General features: G+C 35.0%; 2 protein-coding genes across 3 annotated transcripts in view; one reads left to right on the forward strand and one right to left on the reverse strand.

Annotated features, from left to right (window-relative positions):
- The window catches only part of LOC144443600 (myosin-IIIa-like), a 24,887-nt gene extending 20,661 nt beyond the window's left edge, over positions 1-4,226 (forward strand). Inside the window, exons 28-30 of the mRNA XM_078133140.1 lie at positions 97-216; positions 886-996; positions 2,181-4,226. Of these exons, the coding sequence (XP_077989266.1) occupies positions 97-216; positions 886-996; positions 2,181-2,240 (291 nt within the window). The 3' untranslated portion in view covers positions 2,241-4,226. The remainder of the gene's footprint in view (positions 1-96; positions 217-885; positions 997-2,180) is intronic.
- Positions 3,395-17,356, reverse strand: LOC144443601 (aldehyde dehydrogenase 1A1-like). 2 transcript variants are annotated; one of them, XM_078133141.1, is made up of 14 exons: positions 17,191-17,356; positions 14,972-15,083; positions 14,369-14,473; positions 13,573-13,713; positions 13,212-13,338; positions 10,754-10,944; positions 9,895-10,008; positions 9,453-9,555; positions 8,801-8,985; positions 8,386-8,550; positions 7,590-7,747; positions 6,544-6,618; positions 6,065-6,104; positions 3,395-5,441 (listed from the first exon to the last, which is right to left on the reverse strand). In XM_078133141.1, exons 1-14 carry the CDS (start codon positions 17,250-17,252, stop codon positions 5,409-5,411), a joined length of 1,611 nt encoding a protein of 536 aa, XP_077989267.1. In that variant the 5' UTR covers positions 17,253-17,356; the 3' UTR covers positions 3,395-5,408. The 2 variants fall into 2 exon arrangements, with proteins under 2 accessions (XP_077989267.1, XP_077989268.1); XM_078133142.1 differs by lacking the exon at positions 14,972-15,083.
- Positions 17,357-17,531: the final 175 nt, after the last annotated feature.

A 17,531-nucleotide genomic window follows, 5' to 3' on the forward strand; every position in this document is an offset into this window, starting at 1 on the left:
CTAATGTTTTAGTGAATTATAGTTTTTGGCTCTATATTTAATACCTTTGCTGTTTTAGTCCTAAACTTTAAAAATGTTACTTTTTTCCTTTTCTAGCGTGAAGGTGAAGTGGACTATGCAGAGCTCCTTGATGGTTCAATTCGTATGCCACCAAAGAGACCCCCTCCACCAGACAAATCCAGACCTACCTCTAGTGCTAATAGACTCCACCCAAATGTTAGTCAATCTATGTTATAGAATTCAATGAAAATGATAGAAGCAAGCATGAACATTTTTTTCAATTGGTCAAATTGTTGCTGATAATATGCAGTTGTCGTAGTAACACAATGTGCAGTGTTTTTAATAAGGCCCATAAGTAGTTAAAATCGAAGTGTGAGTTCCCCCGTCATTTCATTGGGGTTCCCCACCAACTTACAGTACAGGATGTGAAAGTCTTTGTCAGTTTTACCTGACTTCCACAAGTTTAGCAAAAGGGTTTATCAACCATGATTGTGTGTGTGTAGCCTACGCTGCTATCAAATTGTGAAATATGATATGAAATTAATTGAAACATGATACATGAACACTTTAACTTTGTTTAGGTCCTTCAGCTTTAGCAAAAAATTCATTGTAGTGAATAAAAAAACCTGTGAAAAGTAAATTTAAATCAGTGCTTATTCAGTCAAAATTAGTTGTTTGCTATTGTTTACTATAACCATCTTTCTGAAGTCTTTTGTCAGATTTGCTGACTAATGCTGTTAAATCTCTTCATTGACTCTAGAGGGCAGGCTATGTTGAAATGGTCTATTATGTTCCTTCATACATTGGAATATTTTGTTGGATATTTCTCACACATGAAAGTAATAGAAAAATGTAAACTTAAAGTGTTTGTTTTCGTGCCAACAGCTACAAGTACCTAGTACAAATAGCACGGCCCCACCACTTCCCGACAGAAATAAGAGTCCAAGAGCTGTCAGAAAAGGTCCAGCACCACAACCACCAAGGCCAGGAAGCCAGGTACCTACCACAGCTGGTCAAACGCATTACCTTAGTCTTATTAAAAACCAGGCATGTATATGTGTGGCATAATCACAATGCTTTCCCCATTCTACTCTTGTAAGGCCTTAAAAAAGTTGTTTGGTTCCGGTTACCCGACCCCACCTAGTTTTCACATCAATCCTCACCCTATTTTTACATATTCAAGAAAAAAATAATAAAATTGTGAAAATTGTGAAGTCTTGCAAGAAATAGTGGATGTGGAAACTGGCATCAACTTAAAAAGACAATATAAAACTATTCTAATAATACAGAGACCATATGGAAAAGAACGGAAAACATAACTACCTGAACTACCGGTAGACACTCACATATGAAAAAAAATAAAATAAAGAAATAAAATAAAAAATCTACCTACCCCACCTATTCTAAAATTGAGCGTAATTGGAACCACACAATTTTTTTGTTATTAGGCCTAATACATGTGTACTAATTCTCTTTAGCCATAGACGTTATAGACTCTCTCCAACATCTATGGTTTCACTGATCTAGAAGAGACTGTAGAACGTCTGACCTTAATAAGTGAATTAAATTTTGTGATTGTCGGTCTCAATTGGAAAAATGACAAACAAAAAATTGTTACTGGCAGTCTCAATTGGAAACAGGACAAAGAAATTTTGTAATTGGAGGCCTCAATTAGAAAAAAAAAGACAAAAATGAGAATCTTGCAATAAATAACAGTCTATAAAATTAGTACACATGTATGCATTAAATACATATGCTTAAGTCTTCTTTCAAGTTTCAGTTTCATATTGTGTGCTTTTTACCCAGCTTTTAATGCTAAGCAGCTTGTTATATTGTCAAGTTTAGTGATATACCATCTGGTAGTTGGTGCTCTATAGGGGCGAAAGCTAATTTAAATTTAAATTTAAATTCGGGTTATTAGACTTTGTATGCAGTTGTCACAACAAAAATAAACACAATATTGAAGAATATGACAACTATTATGAAAGTTCAGTTCATAGCCTTTCTAATGCTATGTAACAACCATGTACAAAATTGATATTGAGGACAGTATCTTGCAACAATTAATGTAGACAAGTTAGGTACTACAGAAAAAGGTATCCCACTACCTTAATGTGTTTTACGACAAAAATATTTCAATTGAGTTTCCATTTAATTATATATTTCTTTGTTGTTTATAGCAAGACCAACAGATTTATCAAAGGACTGGAGGAGACATTCATGCTGGCATGAAAAAGTAACCAAGTTGAGGTTTTGAACAACATCACCAACAAAGAGAATTGATGATACTGTAAGATGTAGTTTTGAACAACATCAATGGACAGAGTTTGATGGTATGGTGTGGTATGATTTGAACATCATCATCATCAACAGGACTGGTTAAGAAACCATTTTTAAAGTGAATAATACTGTTACCCACCGTTCTGTAACTATTTATACAACAGGATTATTATTTCATCAAAATGTCCTGGTTTTTTTTATTAGTATATGAAAGACATTATGATTTATAAAATCTATTTGACTGTGAAGTTTACATTTTTATGACTTTACCAATCTCACTTCTTGTACAGAAAGAGTACAAAGAATAATGTATTATGTTGACATTTCTATGGGTGACAGAGGGATGGGGAAGTGCATTAATTGTGGTAAAAAAAACAACAACAGAACTTTCGTGAATGGTTTGATCTTTTTCTGCAATGATAATTTGAATGTGCCATAGTAGTTTGCGAGTATACAAAATTGCATTCTAAACATGTGAAATGTCTAGACTATTAACAAATCATAACTTAAATATTAATTCATGTAAACACAACTTAATGTTTTTCTCTAGAGTATTTTGTCAATCACAACTTGAGCATAAAGCTATAAAAATATATTACAAGGGTCGAACAAATATTATATTTTGATTTTTTGACCGCATTTTCATTCTATTTTGGCCACCAAAAGTGTTCACTATAATTACTTTATTTTCAATTTGTATGTCTTGGTAAGATACATTAGGTCACAAAAGACAGTACATACCTCAGAAATTTATCAAGTATATGCAAGTTCAGCATACACATTATAAGATACATAATATAATTATGTATAACATGTTTTTGTAGATTCAACTTAATCCTCTCTCTCTACATATGTGTGCATGTGTGTGTTTGACTGTACAAACAAAACTACAAGCAGTTGAGCAAAACAGGGTTAAATTTAGAAACTTACATAAATGAAAAACAGAATATGTTTTTGTCATGTCAGTGTGTTAAAATGTTTAAGTTAGTTATGCAAACTCTTTGTTATTTAGCTTCTATCAACTTTAGGAGTTATTGACATGAAAACAAAATAAATGTACTGGGCAGTCTAATGAATTATAACCTTGAACAGGTAAATTACATAGTAATGCAGATATGTGTAAAGTAATAAATTGTGCCTTCATTTAGACAAGTGTGGTGAACAGAAACATATAAACTTTTTTAATGAAATGAGATTACTGGAAACTTAACAGTTTCGAACATTGAACTTTGATGTAAATACACACAATTAATCATATTTCATATTTCACATTTGATATTCACAATTTGGTATACATTTTGTAGAAAAGAATTTCATTCCTTGTTTATTACCAAAGTGTTGATTTCTTGCAAAGTCCAATGATATATAATGTCACTAAGACTAAAACTTTTAGAATGAAATATACTATGGTCAGAAAATGCTACAAGTGCCTTGTCATCACCATGATGGTTTTTGAAGATGGAATTCAGTGATCAAAGTGCTGATTTCTTGCAAAGTCCAGTGATGTATTTATAATGTCACTCTCTGATTGTGTGAGAATGTACTATGGTCAGTATATGCTACAGTGCCTTGTCTTCACTATTGTTTTTGAAGACAACGTTTAGAGCACATTTTAAATATAATAGATGTATTTTTATTAGAAAAGAAGCAGAGACTATTATATATATAGCAAATGCATATCACACCAGAAGCTTTTCCCACACTTTCTGATCATTTAGTATGTAAGGTATGCCATGCTGGGGCGCCCTCACACATTGATGAGGATGGAACAACATGATGACATACATGTATCTTAGTCTACTGGTCATTATGTAATGATGTATTTCTCTTAACCAAGAATGGATTTTTATTTTGTCATTATTTTACTATCAGATTATGACAATCAAGACTATGAATATAGAGTATTAATATGTACATGTTGTTTGATCAATAAAATATTATATTTGCATACAATCTACACCTAATTGTGAATACTTGGGCATTTGTTATATAGTGGGAGAAATTATTTTCATCAGAATGAATATCTATCATTTTATTGAAAGACTTCAAACCCGATATCATGAATATCTATCACTGTTTACTGAAAGACTACCAGGCCCATATCATGAATATCTATCATTGTTTAATTGAAGACTACCAGGCCCATAACATGAATATCCATCATTGTTTAATGAAAGACTACCAGGCCCATAACATGAATATCCATCATTGTTTAATGGAAGACTACAAGCCCTATATCATGAATATCTATCATTGTTCAATGAAAGACTACCAGGCCCATATCATGAATATCTATCATTGTTCAATGAAAGACTACCAGGCCCATATCATGAATATCTATCATTGTTTAATGAAAGACTACAATTTACAATGACAAAATCTTCTATGTCTTATGACATGATATGTTGTATTTTCAAGGCTATACTTTTGAAAGCTTCATTTTCATATACAATCATGAATGGTAATTTGTTTACAAAACATTGAACACATAAACACCATGTCAACAATCACCCTAACTAAAATCATAACCCATATCCAGAATATAAAACAAATAGTGATAAAATACAATTAAAAATGTTAAAGTCAACACTCGCTTGTCGAGCAAAGTTCCCATTTTTAACATAGGACTCTGTTTACATAACAAGAGTTGGCATTCATATTTACCTCTTTTCAGCTCGTAGCTAATAATGATGTCATGATATAAAAAATGACTGATGGCATTTTAATCATAACAGTTATATAAGAATTATTACCTTGATAATGAAAAAATTCTAACATCCGAACAATTTATATTGAATCACTCATAAAACTGTAATGGTCATGTTTGAAAGGAAGGGCCATAATCTATGCAACAGACTGCTCTATTCTAATAATTATGTTTTTGATTTCAGCTTTTAGTGTCTGAGCTGTCTTGACATTTTTTTATCCTAAATTTTCATAAACAATAATTTTCTCCTAACATGTTGAAATTTTAATTTCCTACTTTAGAATGTTATATAAGCTAATTAAATCTTGCTTTCATGATATTATAGATGACACGATACAATTTCTGTAAAATTCATTCGATTGCTTCTGAATATTGACAGGACAGTAAACTGTGGATATTCTCATTGTTGTCATACAACACTTCAACATGTCTTCTGTGGAAGTCTTATGGTCACCTGAGAAAGAGAATGACATCATCTCAACACATGTACGAGTTTAATTAGGTTAGTCAAAGGGAAACAAAGACAATGATGTCATAGATTTCCTAAACTTTCAGTACTGTTGGGCTTTAAAAATAGCCCATAGAAGGGTTAATCCCAAAATGTCAGCGATCTATCATTCTATTGGACTAGACAGTACATGTTATCTCAAGAAGTTTTTTAGGAACAATGACCATTACATTTCAATGCCTAGTCAGACAATAAAAAGTTTTGATCGAACAAAGAATTTTTTAATAGTATCAGTAAACTGTGAATGTCATGCAAAAACCTTTAAATTAGTAAAACCATTGTACAATTTCTATTGTTAAAATTTAATCAAATCATAACGTTCTTCACAAGTTCTTGCATACTGTAAGTCAACTCTTAGAGGTTAATCTCTCATATATCTGATTCAGCAAATAAATCAGTAAATATTTTATTTTCTCAGTATCTATTCCTTGCATTTTGAAATATGTCAAAGTTCAAATACCATTTTTTTGAAAGGTGTATATAAGACCAGAGTGCAGTTCTGTATCCTATCATAACTGTACATTTTATTGAATATAGGGCTGATAAAAAGAGAATAAAATTGTTCTTACCGTCTTGACCTCAGTATATTCTTGGAGTGCATACTCCCCTCTGTAGATAGAAAGATTAAAAGAATTACTGGGTTTAAAGGTTAGATAAGCACCTCTGTAATATATAATATTCTTCCTAACCTATCTTGAAAATTGAGGTCATAATCTGACAATTTCAGCAGAATTATCATAAGGATAATTAGTACTTGAATTCAGTTTCTATGTAAGACTTAGGTTCTGGATAATTGTAAAAATGTTATCTTTTTCAAACAATTATGGCTGCCCAAAGTCAAAGTGATATAGGTAATGAAAGTGATATGGCTTATGCACACTATAGTAGACAATCTTTGTACTAGGTTTGAATGACTGTGCAAGTCTATGTCAGAGATATGATATGGGACAAGCATGCACAGCTAGAAAGAAAAAAACAGAACCCATTCCTAGACTCAGAGTCTCCTAAAACACATACAATTTGTCAGGCTAATAGTTGTAGTACTTACAATTCACGGCCATTACCAGACATCTTGAAACCACCAAATGCTCCCTGAATGGGAATAACACCCCAGATGTTAACCCTGGAAAAAAGAAATAACAAATATTAAAATTAGTCTTTGTAGGTGACATATAGATTTCACCTATGGGTAAATGTATACATGTCTAATATATAGGTTGTGTCTGCAATGGGTAAACAATTATGATACTGGATATGGTGCAAACATTTGGTATTTACAATATGTAACACTCAGTAAAGCAGCTCTACTACTTGCTATGTAACTCATTTCATATCATGTCATATGGTAGTGCACCTACCCGACAGCCTCCACATTGTGCTCTTGAGTTTTGCTATATTTATTTTTCATCTGTGTGTCTTCATTGAAGGGACTCTTGTTGCTACACAGCCTTTGTGAACATTCACTGACTCAAACTATTCTTGGCAGAACTTTGAATCTGGTTTACTTATGCTGCTTTTTGCCTGAACTTTTTATGCAAGTCGTTTGTTCACTTGAATCCACTACCAGTACGAACAGTCTATTGTTCCTAGACTCTTGCATTCATAGTGTCACAATCATGACAATGTTTAGCACTTCATGAGATCTAGACAATTTTTAGACATCTTAAACTTACTAATGTTTCCCAATTGTAACATTGTTAACAGACTGATTACATTTAGAGCAATCCTGTAATGGGTTGAAACTTAAAAGAAACTGAAACAGTGTACTACATCTGATACCAGTATGACTACTATGCCATATTAAGCAGCAAACAGTAAAATTACTTTACTTGGAAGATTACTAATTGATTATATATTATCTTCACAATAGTGGAAACTCATTGTCATGAAATATCGCGGTGAAGTGACTTAGATTGGCAGCAAGATTAGCCCAGAGATTTGTCTTGGTGTCACTATCTCAAGACACTCTCCATACCAATTTGTTGTAGAGAGCTTCTTGAGATAGTAACACCACAACACCACAAGTCTTTGGGCTACAATGAAATTTACACTGACTTGATAATTCCAGAAACAGAATAAAAATTATATTATTACCATACAGTTCCAGCCTGGATGCTGTTAGCAATGGACAGTGCTTTGTCAATATCCTTTGTTATCACTCCAGCAGCCAAACCATATGTTGTAGCATTGGCTCTCTCAACAGCTTCTTCAATTGTCTTGAATTTAAATATCTGCTTGACTGGACCAAAGATCTAATGAAAACAACAAATATCGATAGTTGAAATCTGATACAGGAATCATTACTATACAGTTTAGATCAACTACTTCCCATGCTCCATTTCTAGGAAATGTTTAATTGAAATAATAATCATTTTGTTGATTAAATATCAGAATTTCTCGCATGACCAACACAACAAACTTCAACTATAAATCTATTCAGGCAATATCAAACATAGTTACTGAGAAGACCATTCTTTTTAGTGTTACACACTATCCAAAGTGTTGAAACCTTGACCCTAGTCAAGGTCAAAGGTCAAGGTCTCATTAGAAAGTTGAACATTGACAACATGGGGTATGCATGAATGGTATTACTAAACGTTTGAAGGTAAGAGGTAAAATGAACACTTTTATGACAAATGGCCACCATTTGGCCATAAGTAGAGGTCACAAAATTAAGTCAGGTACATGTACCCTATAGTGTCTGATATATGTGCCAGGTTTGGTTGAAATTGAGCTGTGGGTATCTGAGATCTAGCAATAATCCATAGATGTACAAATTGCATTGATGGACAAACATGGGCCATTCCTTTAGCCTCCTCTGGGCTTTGTTAGTTGGGGCTATAAAGTAAACAATAAGTATATTATTATCTTTTTTAAATTGACATATCACCTCTTCTTTGGCGATGCGCATGTCATCTTTGACATCAGAGAAGACAGTATTCTGGATAAAGTACCCTTTGTCTCCAATACGACCACCTCCACATTCCAATTTAGCGCCCTCTTTCTTGCCACTCTCAATCAGGGCCATGACCCTATCAAACTGCAGCTCACTGACCTGACAAATGAAAATATCATAATGCTGTATGTGTTGATGTATATGTAATGTGTAAAAGGAATTTGTTGAATATTGCTTAATATTAAAAATTTTCACGGAATAATTAACAAATGCCATTTGAAAGTATACAAAGACAGATTTGAAGAAGTCACAATGTCTCACTTTGAGTTAAGCCTCATCAAAGGCATTAATATTTCAGAAAGTAAATCTGTTTATCAGTTGTTGGAAAATAGTCTGCAGCTATACAAACCTGTGGACCAGATTGGTTGTTAGTATCAAAGGGGTCACCTACAGTACGTTTGTTGGCTCGTTCAATAGCTTTTTTCACATACTCATCATAGATGTCTTCATGTACAAATGTTCGTGATCCAGCACAACACACTTGACCCATGTTTGCGAAAATAGCCTCATGACCAATACTGACAGCATAGTCAACTGTAAGAGAAAAAGTAATCAGAGGTGAACAAAGTACTCCCTTGGGTTAGTTTCTAAATATAAGGCCTTTCTGTTATTTATGCAAATGCATAATCAATATTCTTAGTTTATATACCAAAACCTAGTTATGGTGTAAATATTTATTTTTAGCTACAAATATGGCCCCCATTTGGTCAAATTTGCATATCTTGCAAAAGAAAGTGATGTCCATATGTACCACATGACATATAACCTTTGTGCCAGGTTTGAAAGAAATTGGATATTGTATCTGAGAAATGAAATGTTACGGATGCATGGACATATGCACAGAGCCCATTGCAATAGTCTCCCCCCCCCTCCCCCTTCACTGAGGAGGAATAATTTATCCACTTTTCATACAAATAGAAATATGTCAAACAACATGTTTGTTATACTACATACATTATGATAAGCATTGATGATAAAACTTAAAGATGTATAATACTCACTGTCAGCATCAGCAAACACAATTAAGGGACTCTTCCCACCAAGTTCAAGTGTCACTCGTTTTAAGTTGGATTTACCAGATGCTTGTTGGATCAAACGACCAGTCTGTGAAAGCAAAGATTATACAACTATTCTCACATAATAACCATTACAATCTAATGAATTATTCAATCACAGAATTCACTGATCAAACATCAGAATCTTTGACACCACACCACCATGACAAGTTCTCACATAACTGTAACAATTAAAGATTGTTTGTCAATAAGTGTGATAAGGAGAAGACTTCTGGACACATTCAAGCCAGTTTTATTATTGTCCACTACTGATAAAACAATCCTATAAAATATGTCTTGTTGTCTGCAGCCCTATTTGGCTTCTCAACAACATTAGCTGATAATATGACACTACACTACACTTTTCTTTAATTATAACTATTCTTACCACGGTAGATCCAGTGAAGGCTACTTTATCAATGTCCATGTGTTCAGCGATGGCTGCACCAGCTGTAGGACCATAACCAGGTACGATGTTGGCTACACCAGGTGGAAAACCAGCCTTACAGAAAATGAGAATGAAAGAACACAAACACTGAATTAGAATAAGATTATCGATATGGAACTGAATCTGGATGAAGCTGTATGGTTTTCGACTTTGTGAGCTTAGCATTTGAGTAAATGAAACAAGTACGATTCTGGTAATCCAGCCTTTGATTTACTAAAATAGTGAGCGATAGTGGTTCCGATCAAGATAATGTAAATATTGGAAGTCTGAAAAGAATACACTGCAACTTCATGGAACTCTGTCAATAAAACACTGTGATGCCTCCCTACTGAGACTATGTCAATTCAATAGCGTATCACTGAAGCATCAACAATGTTGGGACAATAGTTTTAGTTTGCATCTAGCTTAGCAAACCAAAGGCTCAATTACCAGAGTAATAATTTCAGGACAATTAGGCACTTTCATGACATTTATGTGACCCACATCCGGGCATGCTCAAAGGAATGTGAACAGAATCTCTCCAATGTCTTAGCTAGCCTAGGAAGCCAATAAAAAAGTAATTAAAAAATCTTTGTTCTTGGTAGAATTATTGTCACAATTACTAGGAATACTTCATTTGGACAGCATGCATGTTTGCCATTTGATCATGTAAATTCATTCAGACATGACATCTGATATACTATTAAAATGTCACAAAGGGATCATGAAAGTCATTCATTTAGGAAAATTAACCATTTCATGCTCTAAAACATATATCAACACTTTGGACTGATTTGAGTACACTTATATATATTCCTACCTCTTTGATCAGTTGACCCATATAGATAGCTGTCAATGGTGTTTGTTCTGCTGGTTTTATCACACATGTACATCCACATGCCAGGGCTGGTGCCAGCTTCCAACTAAATAGTACCATTGGAAAGTTCCAAGGAATTATCATGCCACATACTCCAACAGGTTCATGACGTGTGTAGCAGAAAAATGACCCATCTAAAATTAACAAAATATTTGTTTCAAACACTTTTGTTTTTTTGTTATCTTTGTTCATCTCACTTTGTTATTTAGCAGTTTACCATGATGAATGTACATATTTGATCATAGTTAACCATGGTCTACAGACAGTTCACCATGGCCAATCATTGTATGTAGATATTGGACCATAGTCAACCATGATCTACAGACAGTTCACCATGGCCAATCATAGTATGGAGATATTTGACCATAGTCAACCATGGTCTACAGACAGTTCACCATGGCCAATTATAGTATGTAGATATTTGACCATAGTCAACCATGGTCTACAGACAGTTCACCATGGCCAATCATTGTATGTAGATATTTGACCATAGTCAACCATGGTCTACAGACAGTTCACCATGGCCAATCATAGTATGTAGATATTTGACCATAGTCAACCATGGTCTACAGACAGTTCACCATGGCCAATCATAGTATGGAGATATTTGACCATAGTCAACCATGGTCTACAGACAGTTCACCATGGCCAATCATAGTATGTAGATATTTGAACGTAGTCAACCATGGTCTACAGACAGTTCACCATGGCCAATCATAGTATGGAGATATTTGACCATAGTCAACCATGGTCTACAGACAGTTCACCATGGCCAATCATAGTATGTAGATATTTGACCATAGTCAACCATGGTCTACAGACAGTTCACCATGGCCAATCATAGTATGTAGATATTTGACCATACTCAACCAAGGTCTACAGACAGTTCACCATGGCCAATCTTTGTATGTAGATATTTGAACATAGTCAACCAGGGTCTACAGACAGTTCACCATGGCCAATCATAGTATGTAGATATTGGACCATAGTCAACCATGGTCTACAGACAGTTCACCATGGCCAATCATAGTATGGAGATATTTGACCATAGTCAACCATGGTCTACAGACAGTTCACCATGGCCAATCATAGTATGTAGATATTTGAACGTAGTCAACCATGGTCTACAGACAGTTCACCATGGCCAATCATAGTATGGAGATATTTGACCATAGTCAACCATGGTCTACAGACAGTTCACCATGGCCAATCATAGTATGTAGATATTTGACCATAGTCAACCATGGTCTACAGACAGTTCACCATGGCCAATCATAGTATGTAGATATTTGACCATACTCAACCAAGGTCTACAGACAGTTCACCATGGCCAATCTTTGTATGTAGATATTTGAACATAGTCAACCAGGGTCTACAGACAGTTCACCATGGCCAATCATAGTATGTAGATATTGGACCATAGTCAACCATGGTCTACAGACAGTTCACCATGGCCAATCATAGTATGTAGATATTTGAACATAGTCATCAACCATGGTCTACAGACAGTTCACCATGGCCAATCATAGTATGTAGACATTGGAACATAGTCAACCAGGGTCTACAGACAGTTCACCATGGCCAATCATTGTATGTAGATATTTGAACATAGTCAACCATGGCCTACAGACAGTTCACCATGGCTAATCATAGTATGTATATATTTGAACATAGTCATCAACCATGGTCTACAGACAGTTCACCATGGCCAATCATAGTATGTAGATATTTGAACATAGTCATCCATGGTCTACAGACAGTTCACCATGGCCAATCATGGTATGTAGATATTTGAACATAGTCAACCATGGCCTACAGACAGTTCACCATGGCCAATCATAGTATGTAGATATTTGAACATAGTCATCAACCATGGTCTACAGACAGTTCACCATGGCCAATCATAGTATGTAGATATTTGACCATACTCAACCATGGTCTACAGACAGTTCACCATGGCCAATCATAGTATGTAGATATCTGACCATAGTCAACCATGGTCTACAGACAGTTCACCATGGCCAATCATTGTATGTAGATATTTGACCATAGTCAACAATGGTCTACAGACAGTTCACCATGGCCAATCATAGTATGTAGATATTGGACCATAGTCAACCATGGTCTAAAGACAGTTCACCATGGCCAATCATAGTATGTAGATATTTGACCATACTCAATCATGGTTTACAGACAGTTCACCATGACCAATCTTTGTATGTAGATTGGTTAACACTTGTCTACATTTCATTCACCATAGCCAATTTTATGACTGTAGACTTATAAGACAGCCAAATAAAGGCCACGCTGCTTTTGAAAAGTACACCTGACAATCTTAGCGTTCATGAAACTATAAATGTTTGACAAAATACAATATGATAAAAACTAAAACTCGTCTTACCTACAGGGATAGTTTTGCCATGTATTTTATCAGCATATCCAGCGTAATATCTCAACACATCACTTGACCTTTTTATATTCCCCACTGAACTTGTATAGATTTTACCACTATCCAAAGTTTCTAATTTCTGAAACAAGATCATACAGTTTCAAAATCAATTTTGATGACCCATCATTTTGACCCTATGTAAAGTTTCCCAATCTTTGTTGGTTAAAATGAATGAAATATAACTTGGTGTCACATTTGCTGTAACTTAATTGTTCACTGATCTAGCTAAATATTTTACCATTTGTACACAGGATTATTTATTATTAGTTTTCCATGTGTACCATTTTCCTGACATTATGGTGAAAATACTCACAGCAAGGTACTCTAAATCCCTCTCCATTAAATCAGCCAGTTTGTTCAAGAGTCTTCCTCTGGCTGATGCATCCATAGTACGCCATGGTGATCCTGGTTTAAAAGCTTCCCTGGCTGCTTTCACTGCCAAGTCCACATCAGCCTGTTGAAGATAAAAACAACATCCCAGACACTATAAAATTAGGATTCTGTCAATTGACTGTCAATTTAACATTTTAATACCTTACTTTTATTCTGAAAAATGGTTGTAGAATCCATACAGAATAGAAATTTATGTGAGTGTGAGTGTGAGTGTGTGTGAGTGTGAGTGTAAGTGTGTGTTTGTGAGTATGTGAGTATGTGTGTGTGTGTGTGTGTGTGTGTGTGTGTGTGTGTGTGTGTGTGTGTGTGTGTGTGTGAGTGTGTGTGTATGTATGTGTCTGTGTGCACATGCATGTGTGTGTGAGTGAGTGGTTGGGCACGTGCCTGGGTGAGTGAGTTAGTAGGTGAGTGAGTGAGTGAGTGAGTGAATGGGTGGGTAAGTGAGTAGGTGAGCATGTAAGTGAGTGAGTGAGTTAGTGAGTGAGCGCATGTGTGTGACTGAGTGAGTGAGTTTTTGAACATGGACACCTGATATATTTTTGTTATAATCAACCCAGTCCCATTGTCCACAAACAAATAAAACAACCAAGATGGAAAATACTTGACCCCCCGAATACATAAAGCTATACATGTACATGTATATAACATATCATGTTCTTGTATACCACATACTACTAAGTTATCACATTGTACATCACATACCCCTATTTTCTTACCTTGTCACCTTCTTGTACATCACATATCTTTTCCCCAGTGGCAGGATTGATGGTAGGAAATGTCTTTCCACTGACAGAATTCACAAACTCATTGTTGATGAAGATCTGTGGAATTGAAAATAAAGGTGATTACAAAAATGCTATATGTATAAAGTTGGTAAGATAGTTTGTAAAGATTCTAGTAGAGTTGCAACCAGTTAATTAAAATACAAGTATCGATCTATAAACTCTAGTATCAATTACAATTTTGCTGTCTCTATATACATTCATATTTCGGTATCACAATTTCAAGGTTTTTAATATTTGATGTACAAATGTGTACAAAATGTTGAAGAAGTCTGAGAATTCCTTGTTGAGAATATGTACTGTAGTCTATCTATGTGTCAATGTTCAGTGTTGCATAAAACCTCAGTCACATTCAAGAGACAAGAAGGTACCATTTTCAAGACAGTCCACCTGATACATGATGTATCCCACCTGAAGTTACAATAGCTTACTAAGGCGGTACATTTTTGTAAGAAGATTTGTTCAACTTGTGAGACCAAGTTCACAAAGTTTTTTCGAGATTTTTGTCTATTTTGCTAATTTCATATCAATGTTTACCATTTTATTCATGGTCTCTGTATCCATAACTGGTTGGGTGCAAAGTGTGTGTTCTAACATATGAACCTTGGGTAGCAGTTTAACCAGGATAGGTGTCGGAACAGAAGACAACCTGAAGGAAAGTATGGAAAAGCAAAGCAAAGCATTTGCATACTAATCTATGTAAATATGTACTTTAAAATTAGCATCAATGGTACTGTAGCACAACTGAATGAAATGACATCAATTCATTTCACACACTACTTATTATGATCAAGGCAATTTTTGTGATTGTTCTTTTTTGAAAGACAAGATGGACATTCAAGAAAAATATGAATCCACTCTTAATCCCCTGTGCTCCCCCCCCCATCCCATCCAAACCAAACTACACAATCTGTCAACAGCTTTATTTTGAACTCAACTGTTACTGTTATACAGACAGTTTACCATGTGACCCTGCTGCCCTACCTAATAGCATAATTAGTTCAGATGTGTCAATAATCAATAAAGCTGTGCTATATGCAGATACTGAGAACAAAACAGTATAATATTATAGTACAGCGTATGTAATGATTACTAAACTCTAAGTGAAGCTATAGTAGATGTGATATCTATATACAACTGAATATGTAACTAAAATTTGGTCCTTCTACCACTTACGGATGTAAAATAAGAAATAAAATCATTTCACCTTAACAATTTATTAACTACACGTACATGAAGAACACTTTACAAAGAAATGTTGATATGTATGTATTTACTATTAGGGGAGATATATCCATGATGTGTATGTCCATGGACAGATTTAAGTTTTTTCTGATATGCATACATAAGATGTGCATACTATAACATACATAGGTAACTTAGTGTTATGTTTTAACACACTTGCCAATGTGAAGTAGCTAGGCCATCAAGTTCTGCCTACAGTATCGTGTACTTATGTCAAAAATTATGCCGAGTCATGATAAGCAGATCTATTATAGTTCAACTAGCTGCAATATGTCTATTACATTTCTAGGCCATGGACTCATTTGCAAAGTTGACAAACAGTGAAAACACCTTTCTGTTGCACAAATAGCAAATGTGAAAAATAGAATATGTTACATTGTGCTTAATTTGGAATTTCTCAGCTCTCAACTGACAATTATAATTACTACAGATAAATAAATATATTGCAATGGTGGAAGGGGAGGGGCATAAGATATGCAGGATTTAAAAACACATGATATTAAAAGTGAGAAAGTGATAAAGTTTACAGATTAAAAATGTAATTGTTAGATACATATAATGTACTATATGGTGAGCACTTATGTTCATTGACAAACAGTCTACACTACATATATGATATATATATATCACCTTTTTATATGCATTTGTACATGTACATGTAGTCTACTGCAGATTCTTAACAAATTTATAGTTTTGAAATTCTACATTGATTTGGACAAATAATGAAAATAACAGCATATTGAAAAGGGTTAAGGCAGCCTTTGGCTCATACATAATATGAGCCAATTTATGCTGGAAAGGAAGGACAGTCAACATGTCAAGGACTCACAATGTGGCTTCTCAACTTATTGTTATTTACACGGTTTTAACTTTGCTTATGTATGTATGACTCGACACACATATTGATATCTTTGGCAATAATGTATGTAAAACGATTACACAATCGTACGTAGTACCATGGAAGTACCATGGTAGTACGTACGGTACATGTATAACGGTAAAAATATGTAATTGTTCACAAAGATACTAATTATACATGCAGTCTTTTCCCTAACCCGATTACCTATTACTGAGCCATGTATTTATGATCATGGATGTATTATGTACATCCATGGTATGAGGTAGGCACTGCGACGAAAGGTCTTTGACCTCAAATGACGTTTTTGTACACGTCCATGATGTCTGGCGAGTCGTCCTGCTTGCAGACGGAGTAAGTCGAGCGAAACGCGTGCACCGTCTGGAAACAGGAATAGTCTGGCGCAAATTAGTCCAGGACCTAGTCCTGCTTGCTAGCTGACCGTGACGGAGAATTATCATTACGGAATTTAAATTTTGCTGTATAAATAGTCAGAATCGAGTACATTGAAAACTCCTTTTGAAACATGAACAGTTATTCGAGAACAGTCCTAGATCCCCTCTATGATGCACACTATGTGGGTGTGTGCTGAGCAAGCATGTGAGGCGCACACTACTGTGTGTAAACTCAAGCGCCCTTTAAGCGCGCAACTTACCTGGGTGCATTTGACTTCAGGTGCCTCAACCTTATTAGACATCTTGTGAGTACTATGGTCATCAGTTTCTTGCACAACAACTACACCACAACTTGTCAACTGTAACTTGTAAGGAGGAGTTGCAACTTGTTTAGGTACGAGAGCTCGAGAGCAGCTGGCAGCACTGTTTTTCTGACCTTTGACAAAAGATTGTGAACTCTGACCCTTGACACGATTGCTTTACAAACGATTGGTGGCGCATACGGCGGGGGGTGGGGGTTATATGTGGATCACCATCATTTGACCATATGATATGCTCAGAGAGCTCCTGTGAGACTACCATTTAAAGGCAAAAAAAGATA

This window comes from Glandiceps talaboti, chromosome 12 (assembly GCF_964340395.1).
Source record: "Glandiceps talaboti chromosome 12, keGlaTala1.1, whole genome shotgun sequence".
NCBI classification, from domain to species: Eukaryota; Metazoa; Hemichordata; class Enteropneusta; family Spengelidae; genus Glandiceps; species Glandiceps talaboti.

Coding starts and splice junctions, on each gene's coding strand:
- LOC144443601 (XM_078133141.1), bottom strand. CDS start 17,252: ATGACCATAGTACTCACAAGATGTCTAATAAGGTTGAGGCACCTGAAG. Junction 8,551..8,800: donor ACAACCAATCTGGTCCACAG/GTTTGTATAGCT, acceptor TTCATTTGTCAG/GTCAGTGAGCTGCAGTTTGA. Junction 7,748..8,385: donor TGCGCATCGCCAAAGAAGAG/GTGATATGTCAA, acceptor TGTTTTCATTAG/ATCTTTGGTCCAGTCAAGCA.